This window comes from Corylus avellana, chromosome ca3, assembly GCF_901000735.1.
Source record: "Corylus avellana chromosome ca3, CavTom2PMs-1.0".
Lineage (NCBI taxonomy): Eukaryota > Viridiplantae > Streptophyta > Magnoliopsida > Fagales > Betulaceae > Corylus > Corylus avellana.
Window position 1 is genome coordinate 33,961,820 of NC_081543.1, and position 20,005 is coordinate 33,981,824.

General features: G+C 35.5%; 2 protein-coding genes across 4 annotated transcripts; both read right to left on the reverse strand.

Annotated features, from left to right (window-relative positions):
- Positions 1-1,764: 1,764 nt before the first annotated feature.
- On the reverse strand, positions 1,765-4,668 carry LOC132175189 (D-amino-acid transaminase, chloroplastic-like). Its single transcript, XM_059587055.1, has 5 exons — positions 4,395-4,668; positions 4,214-4,275; positions 3,263-3,438; positions 2,458-3,131; positions 1,765-2,082 (listed from the first exon to the last, which is right to left on the reverse strand). The coding sequence occupies exons 1-5, from the start codon at positions 4,429-4,431 to the stop codon at positions 1,985-1,987; spliced, it is 1,047 nt and encodes a 348-aa protein (XP_059443038.1). The 5' UTR covers positions 4,432-4,668; the 3' UTR covers positions 1,765-1,984.
- A 3,023-nt stretch (positions 4,669-7,691) lies between these two features.
- Positions 7,692-18,689, reverse strand: LOC132175586 (probable aminotransferase TAT2). 3 transcript variants are annotated; one of them, XR_009439447.1, is made up of 9 exons: positions 18,540-18,689; positions 13,186-13,590; positions 11,632-11,971; positions 11,295-11,513; positions 10,574-10,633; positions 10,066-10,221; positions 9,880-9,973; positions 8,278-8,458; positions 7,692-7,993 (listed from the first exon to the last, which is right to left on the reverse strand). XR_009439447.1 is itself a non-coding variant. In XM_059587565.1 (8 exons), exons 2-8 carry the CDS (start codon positions 13,500-13,502, stop codon positions 8,340-8,342), a joined length of 1,305 nt encoding a protein of 434 aa, XP_059443548.1. In that variant the 5' UTR covers positions 13,503-13,509; positions 18,540-18,689; the 3' UTR covers positions 8,040-8,339. The 3 variants fall into 3 exon arrangements, 2 of the variants coding, with proteins under 2 accessions (XP_059443548.1, XP_059443547.1); XM_059587565.1 differs by lacking the exon at positions 7,692-7,993 and having other exon boundaries at positions 8,040-8,458; positions 13,186-13,509; XM_059587564.1 differs by lacking the exon at positions 7,692-7,993 and having other exon boundaries at positions 8,040-8,458.
- Positions 18,690-20,005: the final 1,316 nt, after the last annotated feature.

The following is a 20,005-nucleotide window of genomic DNA, read 5'->3' on the forward strand; positions in this document are numbered from 1 at the left end:
TCCCATTAGTTCGATTATGATTGCTTTGGGTCCTTTGATGAGAATATAATCATCTCCAACTCATTTAGCTTGAAACCACCCCCTGTAGGCTAGCCTGGGTGGCTTCGGCCACCTCTCTTTAGCCATTAGAGGTAGCCGAACTATAAACAAAAATAAAAGTAAAATTACTCACTAAAAAGCTTTATTATGATATGTTTCTCACGTACTTAACAAACATGATGATTTTATAAACTGAAATTGGAAAAATTTGTCCAATCCAATATGGAAAATTCTGTCGGCATGCACGTGGCGAAAAAGCCACAAAAGATGGCCGGCAAATGTGATCAATCACATGTGCTCCACTACAAAAAGCCATAGACATAAAGGAAAGCGAAAGACGCTCTTCCAATGGTCTGCATTTTCTGCAATTTTTAAAGAAATGCAATGCAATTTTTCTTCACGTCCAGACGGCACTGCTGTACTATAAGACACGAAGTCCCGTTCAGGAAGTACTCCCAACTCCTGCAAACATATATTCTTCCTCTCTTCCATGTGGGTTTGTGTTGTGCAGGCAGGCGTTTGGAGGAAGAAATGGAGGTGATGGGTGGGCGGAAACCGCCAGAAAATGAGGCATACGACATCAATGCTCAATCTTTGGAATGGGCGGTATTGGGAAAACTGTTCTGTATTGTCAAGGATACAGAAGAGAGCTGGGAGTTGTTCTGCAACGACGACCTGTCATTTTTTCCGGCTAGTCTATGAGATAGATACAATGCTATATGGCCTATAAACCTTAGCCTTGTCGTATAAGTTAAGAAATTTTAGTATTGGAAGGTCTTATATAAGTATTTCTTGTCGAATAAGTTAATTTTGCAATATTCTTCAGTGCTTGTAAATCCTACTGCAGAATTTTAGTGTTCCTTAGCTGTGATCAATTTTTTTTTTTTTTCTCTCTCTCTTGTTTTGCCTCATTAAGTGCCTAGCTCAATATTTTTTCATGGTTGAGCTATGAGAGGAATTCCTGTACGGCAATGGTAACCCTGCAAAACAAGAGCATGGTCAGAGGGTCTCCGATATGCTTTTTATATTGTGCTATATTTGTTTCTGTAGGACCAAGACACCACAAATGATTTTGTATGGCAGAAGAAAAGCTTCACAAATTCTGTTAATGAAAGAGTTATCTATGCCACATTGATCACCAAATGGTTTTGTATAACACAATTATGTGAATATCTGTACTATGTGGAGATCAACTTCAAAACCCTACTGGTGCAGGCAGGATATCAACAACAAATTAACAAAGAATATAAAACAAAAATCTGTAAAGAATATGACTGTGAGGGTTGAGTCTCACAACGCTAATTTGCAGCTCTTGGAGTTTCCCATGATAAATGCTTCCCATTGCCATTTCCAAGGAGGCAAATATGTCTTCCCATTGTCTTTAATAGCTATTGCTTCTACTTAAGTACACAGCTAGCTAGTGTCTTCCCAATTCATCTCCTCTTAATTTGGCCCATTCTCAGTAGTCTTTAGGTTTGTTGTACTGACTGCTGATTGTTTTAGAGCTCTTGTTTGGGTTGCTTGACTCTTGTTTTTTACTTTTAATGTAATTTCCCTTTTCCCTTCCCCTAATTTGAATAGAAAAAAGGAAAAGTGCACAACTAGTGGAGACTAAATGTGGGTTAGCAGATGAATAAACTGAATATTCAGTTTGAGAGCCAATCCAGCTAAAGATTAGTCTAATGTTAAGTGACCACAACCTGATGCTAAGCAAGGCAGTTTAGTTACTCTGTTTTTTTGGCATCAATATATACATCTGTTAAATGGATTTGACAAAGCTCAACCTTGTTTTATTCAGGACTCTTTCACATATTCATACAAAAAAGAAAAAAGGCAAAGACAATGAAGGCCTTAGCCAAAACAAGCAACAAAAGGAAAAATGAGGCATCTTAAAGCAAGATGAAAGCACTCTTTCAGCCTCCTAAGTTGATCTACTTGGGTTTGTCTACACGTAGGGAACAGGTATCCTCTGCGTTTCAGGGCCTGCTACCATATCCTCCCAAAGCAGATTGGAGAGCTCCATTGTCAATTCCCCTACCTTCCCTGTTAGGAAATACCAAATAGAGATGTCGTTAGATAACATCTCATTCATCAGTAACATTGTTGATCACACACACAGCAGGGAACCCCTCTCTGATGCTTGCAACATATTTCTGAACTCAATGTATAGACAACATAACAGCTAGCTTTTTTTTCAATTTTTTTTTGTTTGATTCTATTCTTAGAGCCTGTTTGAAATTGCGTTAGAGAGCTTAAAAAGTACTTTTAGTATCTAAAAAGCTGTACCAAACAAAAGTTGACTTGTTTGGTAAAAAAATTCAAAAGTACTCCTTTGCATTTTTTACTTCAAAAATTGTCAAAACGCACTTTCGGCAATGATACCCTATCTTTCTTAAGGCATAGAGGATAATTTCTTACCATTTCCAATGGGTTGTTCATCCCACATGATGATTGGCAATACAGGCAGCGTGCTTCCAACAAACATCATTTCAGCTGCACCTTTGGCTTCCTCCACTGTTAAATTTGCAGTTCTCATGCCTCTTAGACGCCCCTGCTCAACCAGCTTGTGGACAAGTTCCATGAGCCTTTTCACAGTGCACCCGCTAAGGATCTTATCAAAGAATGGCAAAAGAAGCTCCTTATCATGGTTTATAAAAGCAACATTCACATTTGGACCTTCAGCAATATAACCTTCCTCATCAACCCAAATAGAAGCATATGCTCCCTTCTCCTCAGCTTCCATCTTTGAAAGGACATTTGGAAGGTAGTTTACATTCTTCATTCTTGCAAATTGAGCCGACTTCATGGGGATAGTGGATGTTATCACTTTAACCCCTTCTTTGCACTGACAGAAGTCGTCATCTATGACTACAGCATAGAATGCTGATGTTGAGCATCCTGCAGGTGAGAGCAAGAAATCCCCAGGACCTGTACTTAGCCAGTATCTCAGAGTTCCTTTCTTGCACTGAGATGCTGCACTCAGCTGCACAAGAATGCTTCGAAGAGCTGAGCGAGGAAACGGAGAGGAGATCTTTGCTTTTGAAGCTGATCTGAGGAAACGGTCCAAGTGAACATCGAGCTCATAAAGATATCTGCCGGAATCAAATAAATCAACAATTACATCTCCACCTGTACACACATGTGAATAAGAGATAACTAAAGTTTATTGAGAAGCTAGGAGTGCCTTAGACCTTAACTTTTGCTTGGACTATGTCATGCTTACCCGTCTAATATAATAGCTGTGTCAAACACACCATGGCCCCGATGAACCATGTGATCATCTATTGGAATTACCATCATGGCTGGATCAAGAATAATTCCACCAAATATGCTGGAATACATTGCTGGATATGGTTGCTTTTTCACTGAGCTCCACTTCTCGTGCAGCTTTTCAATCAACTGATTGATGCGATAATATCAATGGAAAAATATAATTGTGGCATGCAAAACAACATGGAGTAGATTGAAACTTGGCATATAAAAGTTAGAGATACATTTCAAATGAACTGTCAATATAAGCCACATCTGGTTGTCATAATGGTGAATACTTTTTGGAACGAGAGAAACAGCACTACAAACTCAAAATCAGACCAAAATGCATAAACCCTTTGTCCAGTGACTGTTATCTAATAATAGCTTGGCTTAGTTTGCATTCTAACCTGGCTTGAGATGAATTTAATTCCCAGAGCTATCTGAGATTCTAACTCATCATTTTTTAGATAATTTTGTTCTGTTCCCTCAACCTTTCCCAAGCTAGCATCTTTCAACAGCAAATAAAACCATTTTTTCTCATTCATTTTAACCAAGGAAGTAAACAAAATTTGGAATCTTTATCTAGACTGTTACAAAATGGATAGACATAAATATAAATATACTTGTTATCTAACATCTCGGTCCCAATCCCACATTAGAAAGATGAGAAGTAACCCACATAAAATGGATGATTTATAAAGATTGCCTAGTTATTAGGTGAGATTGAGCTTTAAAAGTAACATATAATGACTAGTGCTTTTTACTGGTGTTTCGGGTTTAGTCTTTTCAGTCATGATCCTCAACATGCAGCTTTCCCCCAACGCATTAAAACAAACATACCAGAAGCACCGGAAAGATTCAGAAAACATATGTAGATATATATTATTATCAAGTAACACAAGAGTGGGTCATGATTCCTCACCTCAGATGATGAAGAGAAGACATGCACTTTAAATTCACTGCCATTTCCAACTTCCAAAGCATCTTCACAACAAAATGGTATAAAAAACAACAAATTAATACCATGACATCAACTTTAAGAACCAGATCAATCAAAGAAATCAGAAATGACCCACAAGAAGAAAACAAGAAGACAATGAAACCTGATTTCTGATCAGAAGCAGATCTACTCTTTTCCATGGCTTTCAAGAGAATCAGTGAGGAACAGAGGTGGTGGAGATATAAGAGAAGGGGATGCTATATCTAATATATTAAAACAAGAAGACAATGAAACCTGATTTCTGATCAGAAGCAGATCTACTCTTTTCCATGGCTTTCAAGAGAATCAGTGAGGAACAGAGGTGGTGGAGATATAAGAGAAGGGGATGCTATATCTAATATATTAATGACACGATGTGAAATATGTTTGCTGATCATTTGGGTAATATAGTAATGGGGGGAACCCATTTTTGGCGTCAGCCGGTTGCATTTTGTTTTGAAGTGCTTTGCCGTTGTGGACTAGGAAGAAATTTTAGGCCTAACACACCTAATAAATTCGGTTGAATAAGAGAGAATTGTTCATTTCTTATAAACATGTCCAAGATCTTGTCCACAGGTAATGTGAGACTATTTCTAAACATCAACCCCATGTGCATGCCGGTATTTTTTCTGGTCCTTGTCACGGGATAAGTAGTGTAGGCCCTATTCATCCTGTGGTAAGCTCTAATACCATGAAGAAATTTGTGGTCTAACTCATTTCATAAAACTGGTTCAATAAGAGAGAATTGTTCATTCCTTATAAACATGCCCAAGATCTTGTCCACAGGCAATGTAGAATTATTTCTCAACACCTTTCTTTACGTACAGGTCGATATTTTTTCTGATCTTTCTCACGGAGTAAATAGTGTAGCCCATTCGTCCTATAGATCAATATTGTTCTGGTGTGACTTGATTTCTCAAGTCAAATCATGGGTCCCAGCACCACATTTTCCTTGTTGAATTGGAATATGCTTCAAGTAGCCAAGTAGGTTTGGGAATCCTCAAGGCTCACAAGCAACTATAAAAGGTAGTGTGAATTCTTTTGGGGATCTCTAAACCTTGAACGGTACCAAAAATATGAAAAAACAAGAAGATTTGCTCGAGGCTATTTTTCTCCACTACGAGTCTTATGTTTCCCCCTCTTTTGTATGAGTGAGATTTTGGTGTATTGAGGCTTTGGGCTTTGAGTGATTTTCTCCTTATTATCTTTTGTACTCCATCTTTTATTAGTGAAATTTTTTCAGGGTCGTCTCCGCTAGTAGATGTAGGCTTGTTAAGCTGAAGCACTTCAATCTTGGTGTCGTGTGTGATTGATCTATTTTCTATTCTGCTATTTTCTACTTCTTTAGGATCCTGTATTTTAATTCTGTGCACAACAAATATAAACCACAGTAGATTTGGTGACTTGATTTCTGTCATGTCTACTTTTCTGGCTAATGTCAGTTAATTTTAGCCTTTTACTTAAGAGAAATAATTGATGTCAATATTTTGCTCATTTTTTTCATATCATCTTTCAAATCAATCATTAGATTTATAGACTTATGTCAATGGTGGACCCCACAAATCTAATGGTTTATCTATTGAATTTGTAAGAGTATATGAAAAAAATATGGGCAAAATATTGACTTCAATCATTTATCCTTATTAGTTGGTTGGATCTGTCCTTGTCAACATTTGCCATCTGCCCCAGCACTAAAAGTAAATGTACTTTTGAAAAGAAAAAAATTTGGGAAATGTAATTTTTTTTTCTTAAAGGCTAAGTAGGGCCGGCAATTTATGTTTGCATGCCCGGTTCGATTATGGATTAATCTGAACATAACCTATGCATCTTTACAATGTCATGAACATCAGTCATTTCTAATCTAATGACAGTAGTCTTAATTTTACAAGCATGATATGATAATTGATATGTGCAATTGTTACTTCTCAATTTACACACTTGATAATATGGAAGTCTAATTGTGTGTCATGGTATATTGAGGATTTTTGTTAAATGAACATGCTGCGTTATAAACACAACCGGTTAGCGCTAGCGGTTACGATTAGCGGTCTTAGTCAATAACTGCTAATCATAACTGCCTTTTCACCCTTATCTGGCGCAACCAAATACGGATGGAGTCATTTCTGCTCGCATCACTAATTTGGTGTATTATATGGGGGTTAGACCCGATCAGTCAATTAGGAGATGACTTCTTGTGTGCAATCAGGGGCATCAGACTTATATCTCCTACAGTGAACAGATTAAGAGCACAAAGTTATGACTCTTATATATATATAAAGTATGTTGATACCCTTAATTATTATTATTATTATTATTAAAAAAAAAAAGTGTTTTGGCTTAACTTTGACGTCCTTAATGTCATTTGGTGCGATCATTTGTCAGTAACAACAATTCATCTAACTTTATAATAAAATATTGTGCATAGATATTGATAATTATCAGGTAGACAAACCATTATATTATATTGCCTTTCTAATTTGGCCAAGAGATAAGACAAGTCTGATCAGCATTATGAGAAGCAAATGCTTTGTTCCTACTTCCTACCCTTTTCTTAGCCTGTTTGTTTATTTGAATCCTTCTGGCACTTTCTGGGTGTCATTTGTTTCCCACCTTTGGAATAGATGACCATTGTTGGAACGCATGGAGGCTAAAAAAAAAAAAGCAGTAAAATATATAAAAATGAAGAGAGAGAGAGAGAGAGTCTTTTAAGAACAACCATAAAAAAATAAAAAAGAAAAAGGAAAACTAGAACATTACCTAGGATGAACTACTTCTCACCAATAATAGGCATACCGCATACACAACCATAGTTCAACATAGCAATACAATTTGCGGTTATAACCAACGGTGGCGGAGTCAGAATTTTAGTTGACTTGGGCTTGAATGACAGTTAAAGTTGAAAAAAAAAAAAGAAAAAAAATTAAAGACATTAACTATTTGATTAAAGGCATTAACTATTTTTAAAATATGAAGAAAAAAAAATTGATCTCATAAGTCTTCTAGAGATGGATGGATCGGACCTTAAAAACCTAAAAAATATTTATTTACTGCAATATTGTTGTGTTCTCTGGCATAATTTTAAAGGGTGTTTAACTTTATATTAAATGATAATCACAAAAGTAAAGGGTATTTAACTTTATATTAAATAATAATCACAAAAGTATGTGTTAGAGGAGCAAAGCTAATGTATCTTACTTTTGAATGAGCATATTGTTTTTTCCTCAGTGCTTGTTAGATTTGGGCACTCAGGAGTCGAGTGACTTTCTGTTGGAAGATTGACTGTTTATGATATCCACTTTTCCCCGATCAGACCACACACCATGAGAGGAGGCAACATGCGTCTAATTTCAAAAAAGAGAATTCAAGTTTATGAATGTAATTCAGCACAAATTTAGACAGAATAAAACAATCATATCTTTTTATTCCGACATTGGATGAGGTCAATATTAATAGCTTTGAAAAGCTGATCCAAATGGCCAACACTTTGTATTTCACAAAAATCTTTACAATTTCAACGTTTACTAGATCAAAACGGATTGTCAATAGAAGCCCGAAAATGCCATAAGCGTTGGGTCAGCAGTTGCATATGGAATGTGAGGGACCGTTGGGGATTTTATTTTGATTAGCTTTCCATGGCAGAAGCTTGACAAGAACACACAACCTCCTAGCAAATCAGTTGGCTACTGTAGAGTGGACAATGTAGCTCTAATTCTACCTAATCACCTAAAAAAAAAAAAAAAAAAAAAAAACAATATCAATGGAGATCACAGGACTGGCTAAGCATTGTTGTTCATGAATCATGATTAAGCACATTAATGTAGTAGCTTTTGGTTTTGGCTTAAATACATTATGTACATATAAATTAAATAAAATGAGCAAGATTTGGCACATGACCAGGCATTAGGATTTAATAATTTAGTATAATTGATCACTATTAATGAATTTACAACTTTGAGGGAGACCCTTTGCATAACAATATCTACTAAACACGGGTATTCTTTACTCACAAATTTTTTCCACCATAAAGTGATCAATTATGCAATTGGCTGACTTCAATTGTATGGTGTCTTCATAACAGTTTTGCATGTCTTAGATAAAAACATTTTGTCCTCCTTAAACCTTCTTCAAGAAAAGAAGGATCGACGGCAAAAGTAATACGGATCCAATTCTTTAGCCCCACAGCAGTTCCTACAAAAAAAATGTTACACACACTTGTTAGTAATTACAGAGCTCCTAGTCAGCCTTCACAAACTCAAAAGTAAAATGAAAAAATGTAATGAATCCCCAAGAAACTGAATGTGAGACAATGACTTTTGTTGTATTTAGACCCATATAGTAATCAAATTCTTAGTGATGTTTTTTTCTCCTGTTTCCCCTTACCTGCTATGATTTGCTCAAGTGATGATCTACAACTTACATATCATGGAAATAAAAAGAAATTAGCAAACTGGAACTGGTTTTAGAAAAGCCACATATCTGTGTATGACAGTTAGCATGCACATGATCTACAACTTACATATCATGTACATCAATGTATGTTAAGACTTAAGCATTGATGATTAATGTAATCAGCACATTAATTGCTTAATGGATTCTAAAGCAAGGGTACTTAAGTCAGTTCCTTTTGGCAAATAAGTACCAATTACTTTGAGGGTTATGACATCTCCTTCTGCAACAAAGTTATCTGGAAAAGATAATAGATTATTTGATGCATTGAGAGCTTCATATAATGTTTGTAAGAACAATAAGGGTGTTTGTACTAGAAAGTACTCCATAATGTTTAGCTTATAGAAGATATATAGCTATTGGTGGATTTCTTTTGGTGCCAGAAGCAAGCTTGAGGTAGGGCAGTCTGTTTTGATCAGGTGTGTTTAAAAGAACATCATTAGAATATAGAATCTAACACCATACTCATGTCTATAGCCAATTTAATCAGTTTGAGAGGTATCCTTATCTGAAAATAGTAGGAAGTTTTGAACGGGTCTATAATGGGTGTAAGGAACTAGCCCTCGTACTCAAACACCATAGGCAACAAAAATTTTGTAGGTTATTGAAAGTTTTTAGTCATTTTTAAGTCTGAAAGTTAGTGTTCGACGTCCAAAACTTATGACCGTGTATCAATTTAAGGCAACGTCAATCTTAAAGGTGATCAACAATTTTTAGAAGTATTCCTATCCTATGCTTTTAGAATCTATTAAGTATAGTTGGGTTTATCCAATAGCGTGAGGTCCATCTTGCTACTGAAATATTTGTGGCATTTTAAGCCTTTTTAGATCAGATTATGGAAGAGTAGATTATCTGCTTGTCTTTTAGATATATATATTCTTACAACTAGAACAGTAAAATATAAAATTGGGAATGTGGAAGAGTTCAGAGATCTATAAAATCTCATATTCTCAGGTCCATCGCCCTTTGGGTAAAAGAGAATGGATTTTGAGTTTAATTAAAGGGGATAGTATAAATGATTTCCTGTTGACGAACAGGACCAATTATATATGTTGAAGGAATGCAAGGAAATGAGATTTTGTTTGACAAAGGAAAATAGAATTTCGATAGAGATAACATAAAGTATGAAGTACTAAATACATATTGAATGGTTCAATTCTCACCTGGAAGAATGACAACAGATTCCTCCTTGGCCAGCTTGAAACAGAAATCAATATCATCACTAACATCTTCGAGTAGTGAAAGATTCAGCTTCACCTGTAACACATAAAAATAAAATAAGCACACTACCTCTAAACACCCATTAATTTAAATGCAAAGAGGACTGCGTAGTCTGAAAACTTTCTCACCATTACAGCCATAGACCCCTCTGGTTTATGTGGGCAGGTAATGCAAGGGATCTCCTTTATCTTATCATAACAAACATCTGATGCCTCCTTCAGTAAATTAATAGTTTTCCTGAAGAAAGCCTCTTCAGTTTGCTCAAGGATGCTAGGAACCGCTGCCTAACACACCAAACATATCATTACAAACAAGAAATTAGAATAAGTAGATCGACTACAGACTCGAAAAAGAATTGGTTCCAAAATTTGTGTTTTCAGTTCAAGTTGAAAGTTTAGACCTTTTAAAGCACAAGAAACAATTCACAATTGTCTAATCAGTGCTTGAAAAATATTTTGAGTTCGAGGAAGCAAGAAGCATTTCAATACCATAACACATTATCCAACACAAGCTAAGAATTATCCTTGATATATTGCAAAAATTCAGTTTCACCCTTGTAAAAATTGTGTGGTTTCAGTGGCAGACTCTATGAGCTACATCATCAAGCAACGTAAGACAACTGCATAAAATACAAACCTGAATGAAGGTTGCAGGGCCCCCCAGAATGTCAAAATACTTCTTAATACGCTTCATAGTCTGAGCAGAAAGGAATAAGATGGATTAGCAACAAACAGAGTTAAAGTGAATGGTTAATATGAAAATCAGGACATTTTAAGATCATAGTACATAATGTCAAACGATGAGAAGTCAAAAGCCCAAGGCAGGTGACTCAATATGTCTACGACAATTAAAGCTTTTGATTGCCTCCATAAATGAAGAATTTCTGATGGAATGCAATGAAAATTTGCAATAAGAACAAACAAAGAAAGGGAAAAAGAAGTTTGTGACGGGTCTCACTGGCAGCATTCCACCCCATCAAAAACTGCTTAATCCACAAATCTGCAAACAATTAGATCCACAAGATTCAAGAACCATTTAATTCTTGGCTGTAAGCAGTAAGAATTATAAAATTTCCATATGTATAAGGTGGGAAAGGAACATTTCATGTATCAATGACATAGGTCAGTGAAATGGTGCGGGAGGAAGATCATTCCTATTGAGCAGACACATTTTCTAATGAAGTGAACTCATCCATGAAGTCTCCAATCATTTTTAGACAATTGGGTCCAATATTGTGAAATAATGATGAAGTGCACATATGAAGCCCTACTGAAGGTGTACTATGGCAAAATATCACACATATAAGAGAAACACACACCCAAAGAGAGAGAGAGAGAGAAAGAGAGAGAGAGAGAACCTTGGGTTCCCGAAACATCCCCCCAGGATCACTTGTCACAAACCAACCAAGTCGCCATCCAGGCACTATCCATCTTTTCGATAGAGACCCAAGAGTTAGAACAGGAACTTCGGATCCAAAAACTCCCATTGGCACAAATGGATTTTTCCCAAAAGCAAGGTGCCCATATACTTCGTCAGCAATTACCAGAATTTCAAGTGTTTTTGCAGTTTCTGCAATCTGGGTGCAGTATACAATCAGTTAATAACACCAATCTGTATATGATTCCTACTATTTATAGTCAATTAAAGAACGTTTCTGGCACAGCGGCACTTGAAACATATCCTGGACTACTAACCTTCTTTAGATGTTGGTAACTATAAACATTCCCACAAGGATTCCCAGGGTTTATAACTACCATTGCAACAGTGTTCTGATCCGCAAGAGCCTCAATGGCATTAAGATCAGCCTCCCAGCCTTTCTCAGGGAGAAGATCAAAATACCGAACTTCCAGATTTCTAAAACCAGCACAAAGTTCATAAATTGGGAAGCCTGGCCTTGGAAGTAAGATGTTTGCACCAGGGCGGGCAAGCATTGCCAGTGCAACATCAATAGCTTGTGTGCAACCAGATGTGACAAACACATCATCAGATGATAACTCGTATGGAAGATCACGAGACAAATATTCAGCAATTGCTCTGTTAAATTCAAAATAAAGCAAAATTAGTGAAGAAAAACACAACAATATGATAAGATGCAGCATGTGAAATATGAAATAGGAAGAATCCTGTGAGTACTGAATGATCACTATGAATAAATCCAATCTGATATTGTGGGGCAGGTGCAGCCTCTAGAATGTCAAACAGATATAATCTGTAATGATTTGTGTTAGGATAAATTGATATTTTGGATCACAGAGAAGTGTAAAATAAATCAATCAATCAATCAATCAATCCAATCATACAAGACATCAAAATTTACTCAATTTGACTTGACAAGTTTATGTCCACTGACAAAGACAATTGAAAAAAAAAAAATTGAATACAAATTTGTAGCCCAAAAAAAAAAAAAAAAAAACCCCCCACTTAAATAGGAAAAGGACCACTTCGGGTAGGAGCTCACCAGCATACAAAGTGTTTGACGAAATCACTCAATGACCTCTCTGTTTCTTCGCTTACCACTCTTATAGAAACATCACCCGATCCTTGCATCAACTAACAATTCTTATCACAACCAAACGATATTGAATAACAATCACAACCAACGATAAATAAAAATCACAGCAAACGATAATGGCATCAACAATTGACCTTATCACTGACACTAAACAATTCCCTTTATTCTTCTACTTAGCAAGACACCCACCGATCCTAATCATCTAATCCAGATATTTGGGATTATGTCTTCTGATCCTTCTATTCCTTTCACTTAATATTCTCAAGCTTGCACAAAACAGAACTTTTATAATAGAGAAGTTTTTTTTCTTTTCCTTTTTCCTCCTCTAGCTGTGTACAGCAAAATCACAAAAAAGAGGCTTATGTGTCTTCAATGAATGGCAGGGCATATGCAATCATAAATGGTTAAAGTGGACCCAAAAAAAAAAAAAAAAAAACTTCTAGATAACTTTCAACTGTGAAGTAAAATTTAATGCCAGCACACCTGCTTGACAACAAATATAGAAGGAATATAAAAGGAATAATTATAAGGAATAAATTAAATTCCAAATTGAAACCAAAAACCATCAGAAATGAAATTATGACAGAGAAATCCAAAATCTAGCAGAGAACCAGAAACAGTAGTCGATTAAATTAAATCAAGGAAGTTAAAAGCCATGGCAAACCCAAGTAAGCACAAAAACGTAATTATGAACAAAAATTGCAAAAGGGAAATATCCCAAAAGAGCAAAAATTACCTTCTTGTTTGATAAAGACCAACAGTGGGCGCATAACCATTGAACTTCTCAGATTGGACAGCATCCACAACTGCTTGTTCAGCAACATGGGTGGTGTGAAAGCATGAGTAAGCAGATGGGTCACCCATGCCTAGAGAAATCGCCCTTTTGTCATTATTTTCATCGATGGCTTCCATTAACAGGCTAAGAATCCCTTTGATGGTGATGGTTGAACCCGTGTCCACTCCATGGTTCGGAGCTCCATTTTCCATGTTTTCCTGTAAATTTTTTTGGTGTTCTTGGGTTGTGACGGCTTTTGGTGAATACGGTTTAAGCATTCTGGGGCTGAAGTGAGAGAAAGAGAGTCAGATGGGTGCGTGCGTGGGAGGTGCATGCACAAAGACCACACGTTGAAGTTCCACGCCTCTGCATGGAAAGAAGATATATAGGCCGCCTAAATGGACACCTAACCTTCGATTCAACTCCGAACAAACAAAAACAAAAATATTTAATGAACCCAAACTCTTATTCTTTTTTCTTTTTTTTTAAGTAATATTTAGTAATGGCTGCTTCCGTCACTTCCAAAATCGGAGTATGATCATTTTCAGTTCAAATCAACTTGAGCCCTTCAAAATCGAAATATGATCCTAATCAATTGGAGACCACCAAAATCGGAATATGATCCTCTTCAGTTTAAATCAGCTAAAGAATCGAGTTAGTTATATTTTAGGGATATTTTTGTCTTTTTACTTTTTAAGAGAACAAAAATATAATTAACGGAGAGAGGAACCTAATTCTTCAAAAACACCATCATTTAAATAATACAAATGACCTTACTATTAGACTTGAGTAATTTTAAAATTATAGTATTTGATCTAAATTTAATACTGATCAATCATAAGTTCAATAGTAATTTTAAAATCCACATCATATTTGAAATAACACAAAAATAACTTCTAACATTTCACGTTAAACTTCCTATTGACTCTCATTGTAAAAAAGAATAATGAAACTCTTTTATTTCAAGCTGGATTGCAACTGCTATTGCTACAACTTCAAAATTCGTACTGATTGATTTTTTTTTTTAAATAATAATAATAATAAGTGTAGAACTGCACCATATACAAAACCTTCCTCCGGAATTCCTCCGAGGTAGGCAATTTCTGGAATAATATTAGAATCCTTTTTACCAAAACTCTGAAGTAATATTAGATCATCTCTGTAGTCTCTTTCTCTTTTTCTTTTTTTAATCTAGTTTGTACATCTAAATCTATATCTAATTTCGTCACACTCATATCTACTCATTACACCCAGCTTCGGCTTTCCACCGAGTTGCGCCGATCAACCAAAGGAGTTTCACGTGTCGGAGTGTGGTTTTCATGCACCACAACATGTCTTCTCAGAAAAGTCTATGATACCGTGCTCTTTCGCTACTGCTTATGGTGAGGCTTTTGTTTTTTAATTTCTTTTGCTTTGATTTTTATTTTTGTCATTTTTATCCTTATCTTTTGGTTGAGGACATGTGTTTTCTCTTAACCTTTGGCCGATGAAGAGTAAATCAGTGTAAGAATTATGTCTCATGGCCAACAAATAAGATTTGGAAAAATGGGCTATTTATATATGTCTTGGATCTAATCTGTTATTAAATGCATAGGAAGAAAAACAATAATACATCATTGAGAAATTTCAATCGATTAATCAATTTATGAAGACATTCTTGTCCTTTCGTTTCTTTAAAGTTGGATTAAAAGTCTTTGCTAGTTTCATAGATAGTAATTAAGTCGCCGGCACGATATCGCAGTAAAAAATAAATATGGAAAAACTAAAATCAAGTCAATGGAGACTTTGGAGATATCGCAGTAAAAATTAAATATGCAAAATCGTCGTCCCACCCCCCCCACCTTCTTCACACCAAAGAACACGACAAGAAAGAACAATCATATGCGTTTAATCGTACGTTCTTTTTTTTTTTTTTTTTTTTTTTGATATTAGAAGGTTTATCAAAGAGTCCTCGAACCCAAGGAAAGAATAATAATAATAAAAAGAGTTTGAAGGTGTTGAGAGTTGAAGGTGGGTTTTGAAAACTTCGGTGTTAAGAACTCAAAGATGAGTGGGAGTTCGATGATGAGCGGTAAGTGTCGGGTTAAAATGAATAAAAAAGGTTATGAGATTGATTTAAATTAAATATATAGTATTTTTATTTTAATTGTATTTGATATTTTTAACTTATGTGTTAAATTTTTTTTGAAGACTAAAAAAAAATTTTATACCGCATTCTAATAGAATTGACTCTCTTGTAACATAGTTAGGAAAATATAATTAAAACTACAAATAAAATAGAAAATAAATCCAAACATACACTGATACACGGTCTCATAATTTTTTGATAAAGAGGTCAAGGAGAGGGTACATTAATAATGATTACGATAAGACAATGAATGAAAATTACTTTTCAATAAAAAAGCACGCTCCACACAAAAGACAAAAAAAAAATTAATTAATTGATTTTGTTGTCACCCACATCGACATCATTGACCACGTGGCATTGGCCCCAAAATATAAAGTCTATGTTTAACTTTATTTGTTTTTTTAGGTGAACAAGTTACGACTTACGTGTCGAACTAATTAGGCCTTGTTTGGTAAACAATAAGAACTTTAAAATGTATTGTTTATGTTTGGAAAAAAAAAATATATATATATAATAATTAGTATAGAAAAATGAAAAAGTAGTATTAAAAAGTAAAAAAAAAAATTATTTTGTAATAATTTTTTTTATTTAAATAATAATAAAAAGTAAATGATATAATATAAAAAGTAGAATATTTTGATATTAATTTTTTTAAAAAATGAGATTAATGGTGTGGTGGTGTTTGGTATTGTTTGCCAAACACCACGTTAATGTCGTTTAACATGAGTAAAGAGGAGACGTGGTGCAACAAACATCTATTGGTGTCTTTTGTTTGTGAGTGCAGTTGTCAAAATCTGGACAAAATCAGTGGCAATCGTGCGGACATAGAGACACCCTTGTTGTGATTGGCTGTTTAGCCTGCGGTCCGGCGACAGATGGAGACAAATGGATCAAGATCAAGTGATCAACCTTGGAACCATCCGTTCGATTGGCTGGTATTTTAGATTGTGACAAATATCTCTTGCATGCGTACAATTTTATTCTTTGTTTTTTTTTAAAGAAAAACAGAATTGTTAAATTGGTTCGTATAATCGTATGGTTTGAGATTGTGACAAATAATTTTATGAGGTTTCAAAAGTTAACTAATTCCTTGGTGGGGTATGCTTTGGTTATATAGGAAATAACTCTTGTTTACAAATTTAAGCTGTGGGGGAATAAAATCTACTATGGTTCTACTATCTCTCAACAACCCTCAATTATCTCATAAGATTCTATATTATTTCAACTACCCCACCTTATCTCTATATATTGCTAGCTTTGGCTAAATCTTGATTCCATATATGACTCCTAACTTAAGCATCGGAAGGAATCGAAGACTATTAGACCGAAAAAAATGTATCGACATAAGCTATTTCTGTCATGAATTATTATGAAATTATAAATTTATCCTAAAATTATTTGTAATATATATATATATATATATATATATATATTAGTGTTAGGTGCCCAACTACCCTCATGGCTCTCCTATATAGCCATGTGGGTAGTCAGTCAACCCCAAGATAGCTAGAAGGCATGGTCGAACTAACTCTAAGGATTTAGGAAGAAGTTTGAGACTAAGATTTGAGACCAAGCTAAGAACAGTTGGGCACATTCAAGACAATCGAGGATGTCGCATTGGCTTATGACTAAGCTGCTAACTAGATGCGCGTGGCTCTAGCACCTTGCTCAGCTTTTCGCTTTGTGTGAACTCTAGTGAGGAGTGACGTCGAAGTAAACGTCTCCCGAGTCATTCTCATTAGTGTACTCAATCAAAAGCGAGTCACTGAAGTGGCAAAAGAAGTTTGACGGTTCAGCGGCTCAAGCCTCTAGCGGTCAAACTTGCAACTAATCGAACCACCCCCAAAGCCATGGAGGTAGTTGACCACCCAGCACCTCTACCACCCAAAAGGCATAGTTGTAATTTCATAATGACCATGTCGAAATAAATAATTAGAATTTATACCGACTAAGTTATTTGTTAAACAAACATGCTAACATAAATTATTTGTCACAACTTCAAACCACGTAAAGTAAACCAATTGAACAATTTTATTTTATTTTATTTATGAATCATAAATTTGTTTTTTTTTTTTTTTTTTTGACATGTCCACACAAGAGGGGGGAGGGGCATAAATTTGTTTATGTTCATTGTTCGATGCAACTCGCATCTGTTTTTGGAATTCTGGGCTCAGCTACTAATTAATTACTTGGGCCGCCTAACTATTATTTAAATGGGCTTAACTTTCAACTAATTTACTAATATATTAAAGTCTAGACCCAAGGACAAAAGGCCCAGTAACCTTCCTAATATACCCCTTATAGCGAGAGGCAGAGCTGCCACGTGGGTCCAATCAGATAATGCCAAAAGCAGCGGTTGGCAGCTGAGCACGCCGCTGAAAACCATAGAGAGTCCAGACCCACACGCCCAAAAGGGGCAACACCAAGAGTGAGCCCCTTTTAAATGGATACTATTTATGGCTATTTGTAGAACCGTCGCACACTATCATTACTCCCTTAATCATATGCCTTTGCAAGCTATCATTTCAATTTTCTCCGCTCTCTGTAGTCAACGTCATCAACAGTGACAACACGGCGCCACCCCCGCATCCTCCGTACCGTTGGATTTCCAGAGGCATCTGAGCAAGAATAAGATGCCCCCACACCACATTCTCCGTACCTTAATATATCACATACACCCCTAGACTCGATAATATCAATATTACCCTCTCCTCCTATACGTTTCCCCTTAATAATCCTCTCACCTATGTGTCTGGCCCAACCTTTTTTTCTTTTCTTTTTTTGTGTGTAAGTTCTATTCTATTAATTGAGTTGTTCATTGTTTGTGTTTATTTATGTTTGTTTGCTAAATTTTCTTCAATAATTCAGACAAATAATGTGATATTTTACGTCGACTTATTACTCAAATAAATTTTAGATTACCCGACTATCGATTCAAACAGGTGATATATATATATAGATTTCTGTTCAAGTTGCTGTGAATCTTTCTTTATTCATATTATACTATCATGAAAAGCTATATATATTGGCCCCAATTACTTCACATACAAGATTGTAGTGAACAAAAATAAGGAAACACGTTGCATGAATTTGTGCTATATGCATCAAAAGCAAGGCCATGTTCATGCAAGTTTACTGAAACTACATATTAAAAAACAAAAGCAAAAAGTAAAATAAGAGAATTTACCTGCAAATCAAAGTGTGAGAACAACCTTAGCGGATGAAGCTCTCTCTTTGCTCTGCTCTGCTCCTTAATGCTTAACAACGAAGTCCAAGATCTCCAAGAGATCGAATAGGTTTTGTGTTTGAATTGGGATATATCTAAAGAGAGGTAAGAGTTTAGGATAAGTTGGGTGATTCATCCAATTATTTATCCATATAGAGGACTATTTTTGGACGTCTATCCAACTTGAATATTTTGCAGAAGAAACAATCAGGTGCACTCAAGCTCATGGGAGCTTGGGTGCATGTCAAGGTTCAATGGTCTTCATCACCACGCCTTGAAAGTAAGACAATTAGCGAATTTTACCTACACCCAACACAAAAGTAGCGGGATAGAATAGAAGGTTTTAACTTAATTAATTAATTAAGTTGGGTTATAATTAGCTTATATAGTCTTATACTTATACCTTGATATAATTCAAACTCAGTATATGCGACATTTAAGGTTAGTAATTTTTTACATAATTTGCGAACCAGAAACAATTACTGTTTACAAAATAGTATCAAAGAAGTGACATTTTCTTGTGGAGTGGTTGAAATTGAAAGTTTCAATTAATATTCCTTTGCTTGCATGCTTCTAGAATTGCACCACAAAATGTAGGATGAGAAGCAGAAAATGAAATCTAAAATCTGGATATGAGTGGTCCGAGAAGCATGCGATTCTTTCCCTCGTCCCTATCAATGAACACGTGTGCAGGAATGGTATGCAGTGTCCCTGCGGATAAAACTTTATGGGGAAATTGATCTTTGCTTTTCAAATGACCCAGGAGGCCGGTACCCCATCCCATGCACCCCCACCAAACAACATTTTGAGGATTATAAATATTACCCAATTAATTATGCCAAGTATACAAGTTATAACTCTAATATATATATAAAGAAAACTATGATTTTGAAAAGTAGCTATATTTGATCTTATTAACTTCTTTTTAAAAAAAAAATAAAAAAAAGGAAGAAAGCGATTATTATAAATAGCAAAACAACATTAAGCACAACGCTCTACAACTATAATATCTTAAATACATAAGAGAATTTCCTCAATGAGCCATTTTTCCACAGTGAGAGATAGCGCTTCTTTCGCAAGGCGTTGGGCTACCTCGTTGAGGTTTCGTCTAACATGATTGACCTTTCAACTATGCAGACAGTTTAGCACTTCTCTAGCTTTCTCAATAAGATGTCCATAGCGACTCCAACTTCTCTCATCCCTCCTGAGAGCCTGCACCACTTGGAGAGTATCGCCTTCTAGTATCACCCTATTAAATTCTAGCTCACGACAAAAATGGGCTGCTCTTAATACGGCAAGAGCCACTGCAATATCTGGCTCAATTATATGATTTCTTGGCGAAGACAGAGTTGCCAAAACCTCTCCCATCCCATCTCTAACAATCATGCCCACACCCATCTTCATTATACTTTTGTCCACAACAGCAT

Excerpts from the sequence above, each read along its gene's own strand:
- LOC132175189 (XM_059587055.1), bottom strand. The coding sequence starts at position 4,431 with ATGGAAAAGAGTAGATCTGCTTCTGATCAGAAATCAG. Across the intron at positions 3,439-4,213 it reads TCTTCTCTTCATCATCTGAG|TTGATTGAAAAGCTGCACGA; the intron begins GTGAGGAATCAT and ends CGCATCAATCAG. Across the intron at positions 3,132-3,262 it reads ACAGCTATTATATTAGACGG|ATATCTTTATGAGCTCGATG; the intron begins GTAAGCATGACA and ends TGATTCCGGCAG.
- LOC132175586 (XM_059587565.1), bottom strand. The coding sequence starts at position 13,502 with ATGCTTAAACCGTATTCACCAAAAGCCGTCACAACCCAAGAACACCAA. Across the intron at positions 11,972-13,185 it reads GGTCTTTATCAAACAAGAAG|AGCAATTGCTGAATATTTGT; the intron begins GTAATTTTTGCT and ends TGAATTTAACAG. Across the intron at positions 8,459-9,879 it reads ATCTGTTGTCATTCTTCCAG|GAACTGCTGTGGGGCTAAAG; the intron begins GTGAGAATTGAA and ends TTTTTTTTGTAG.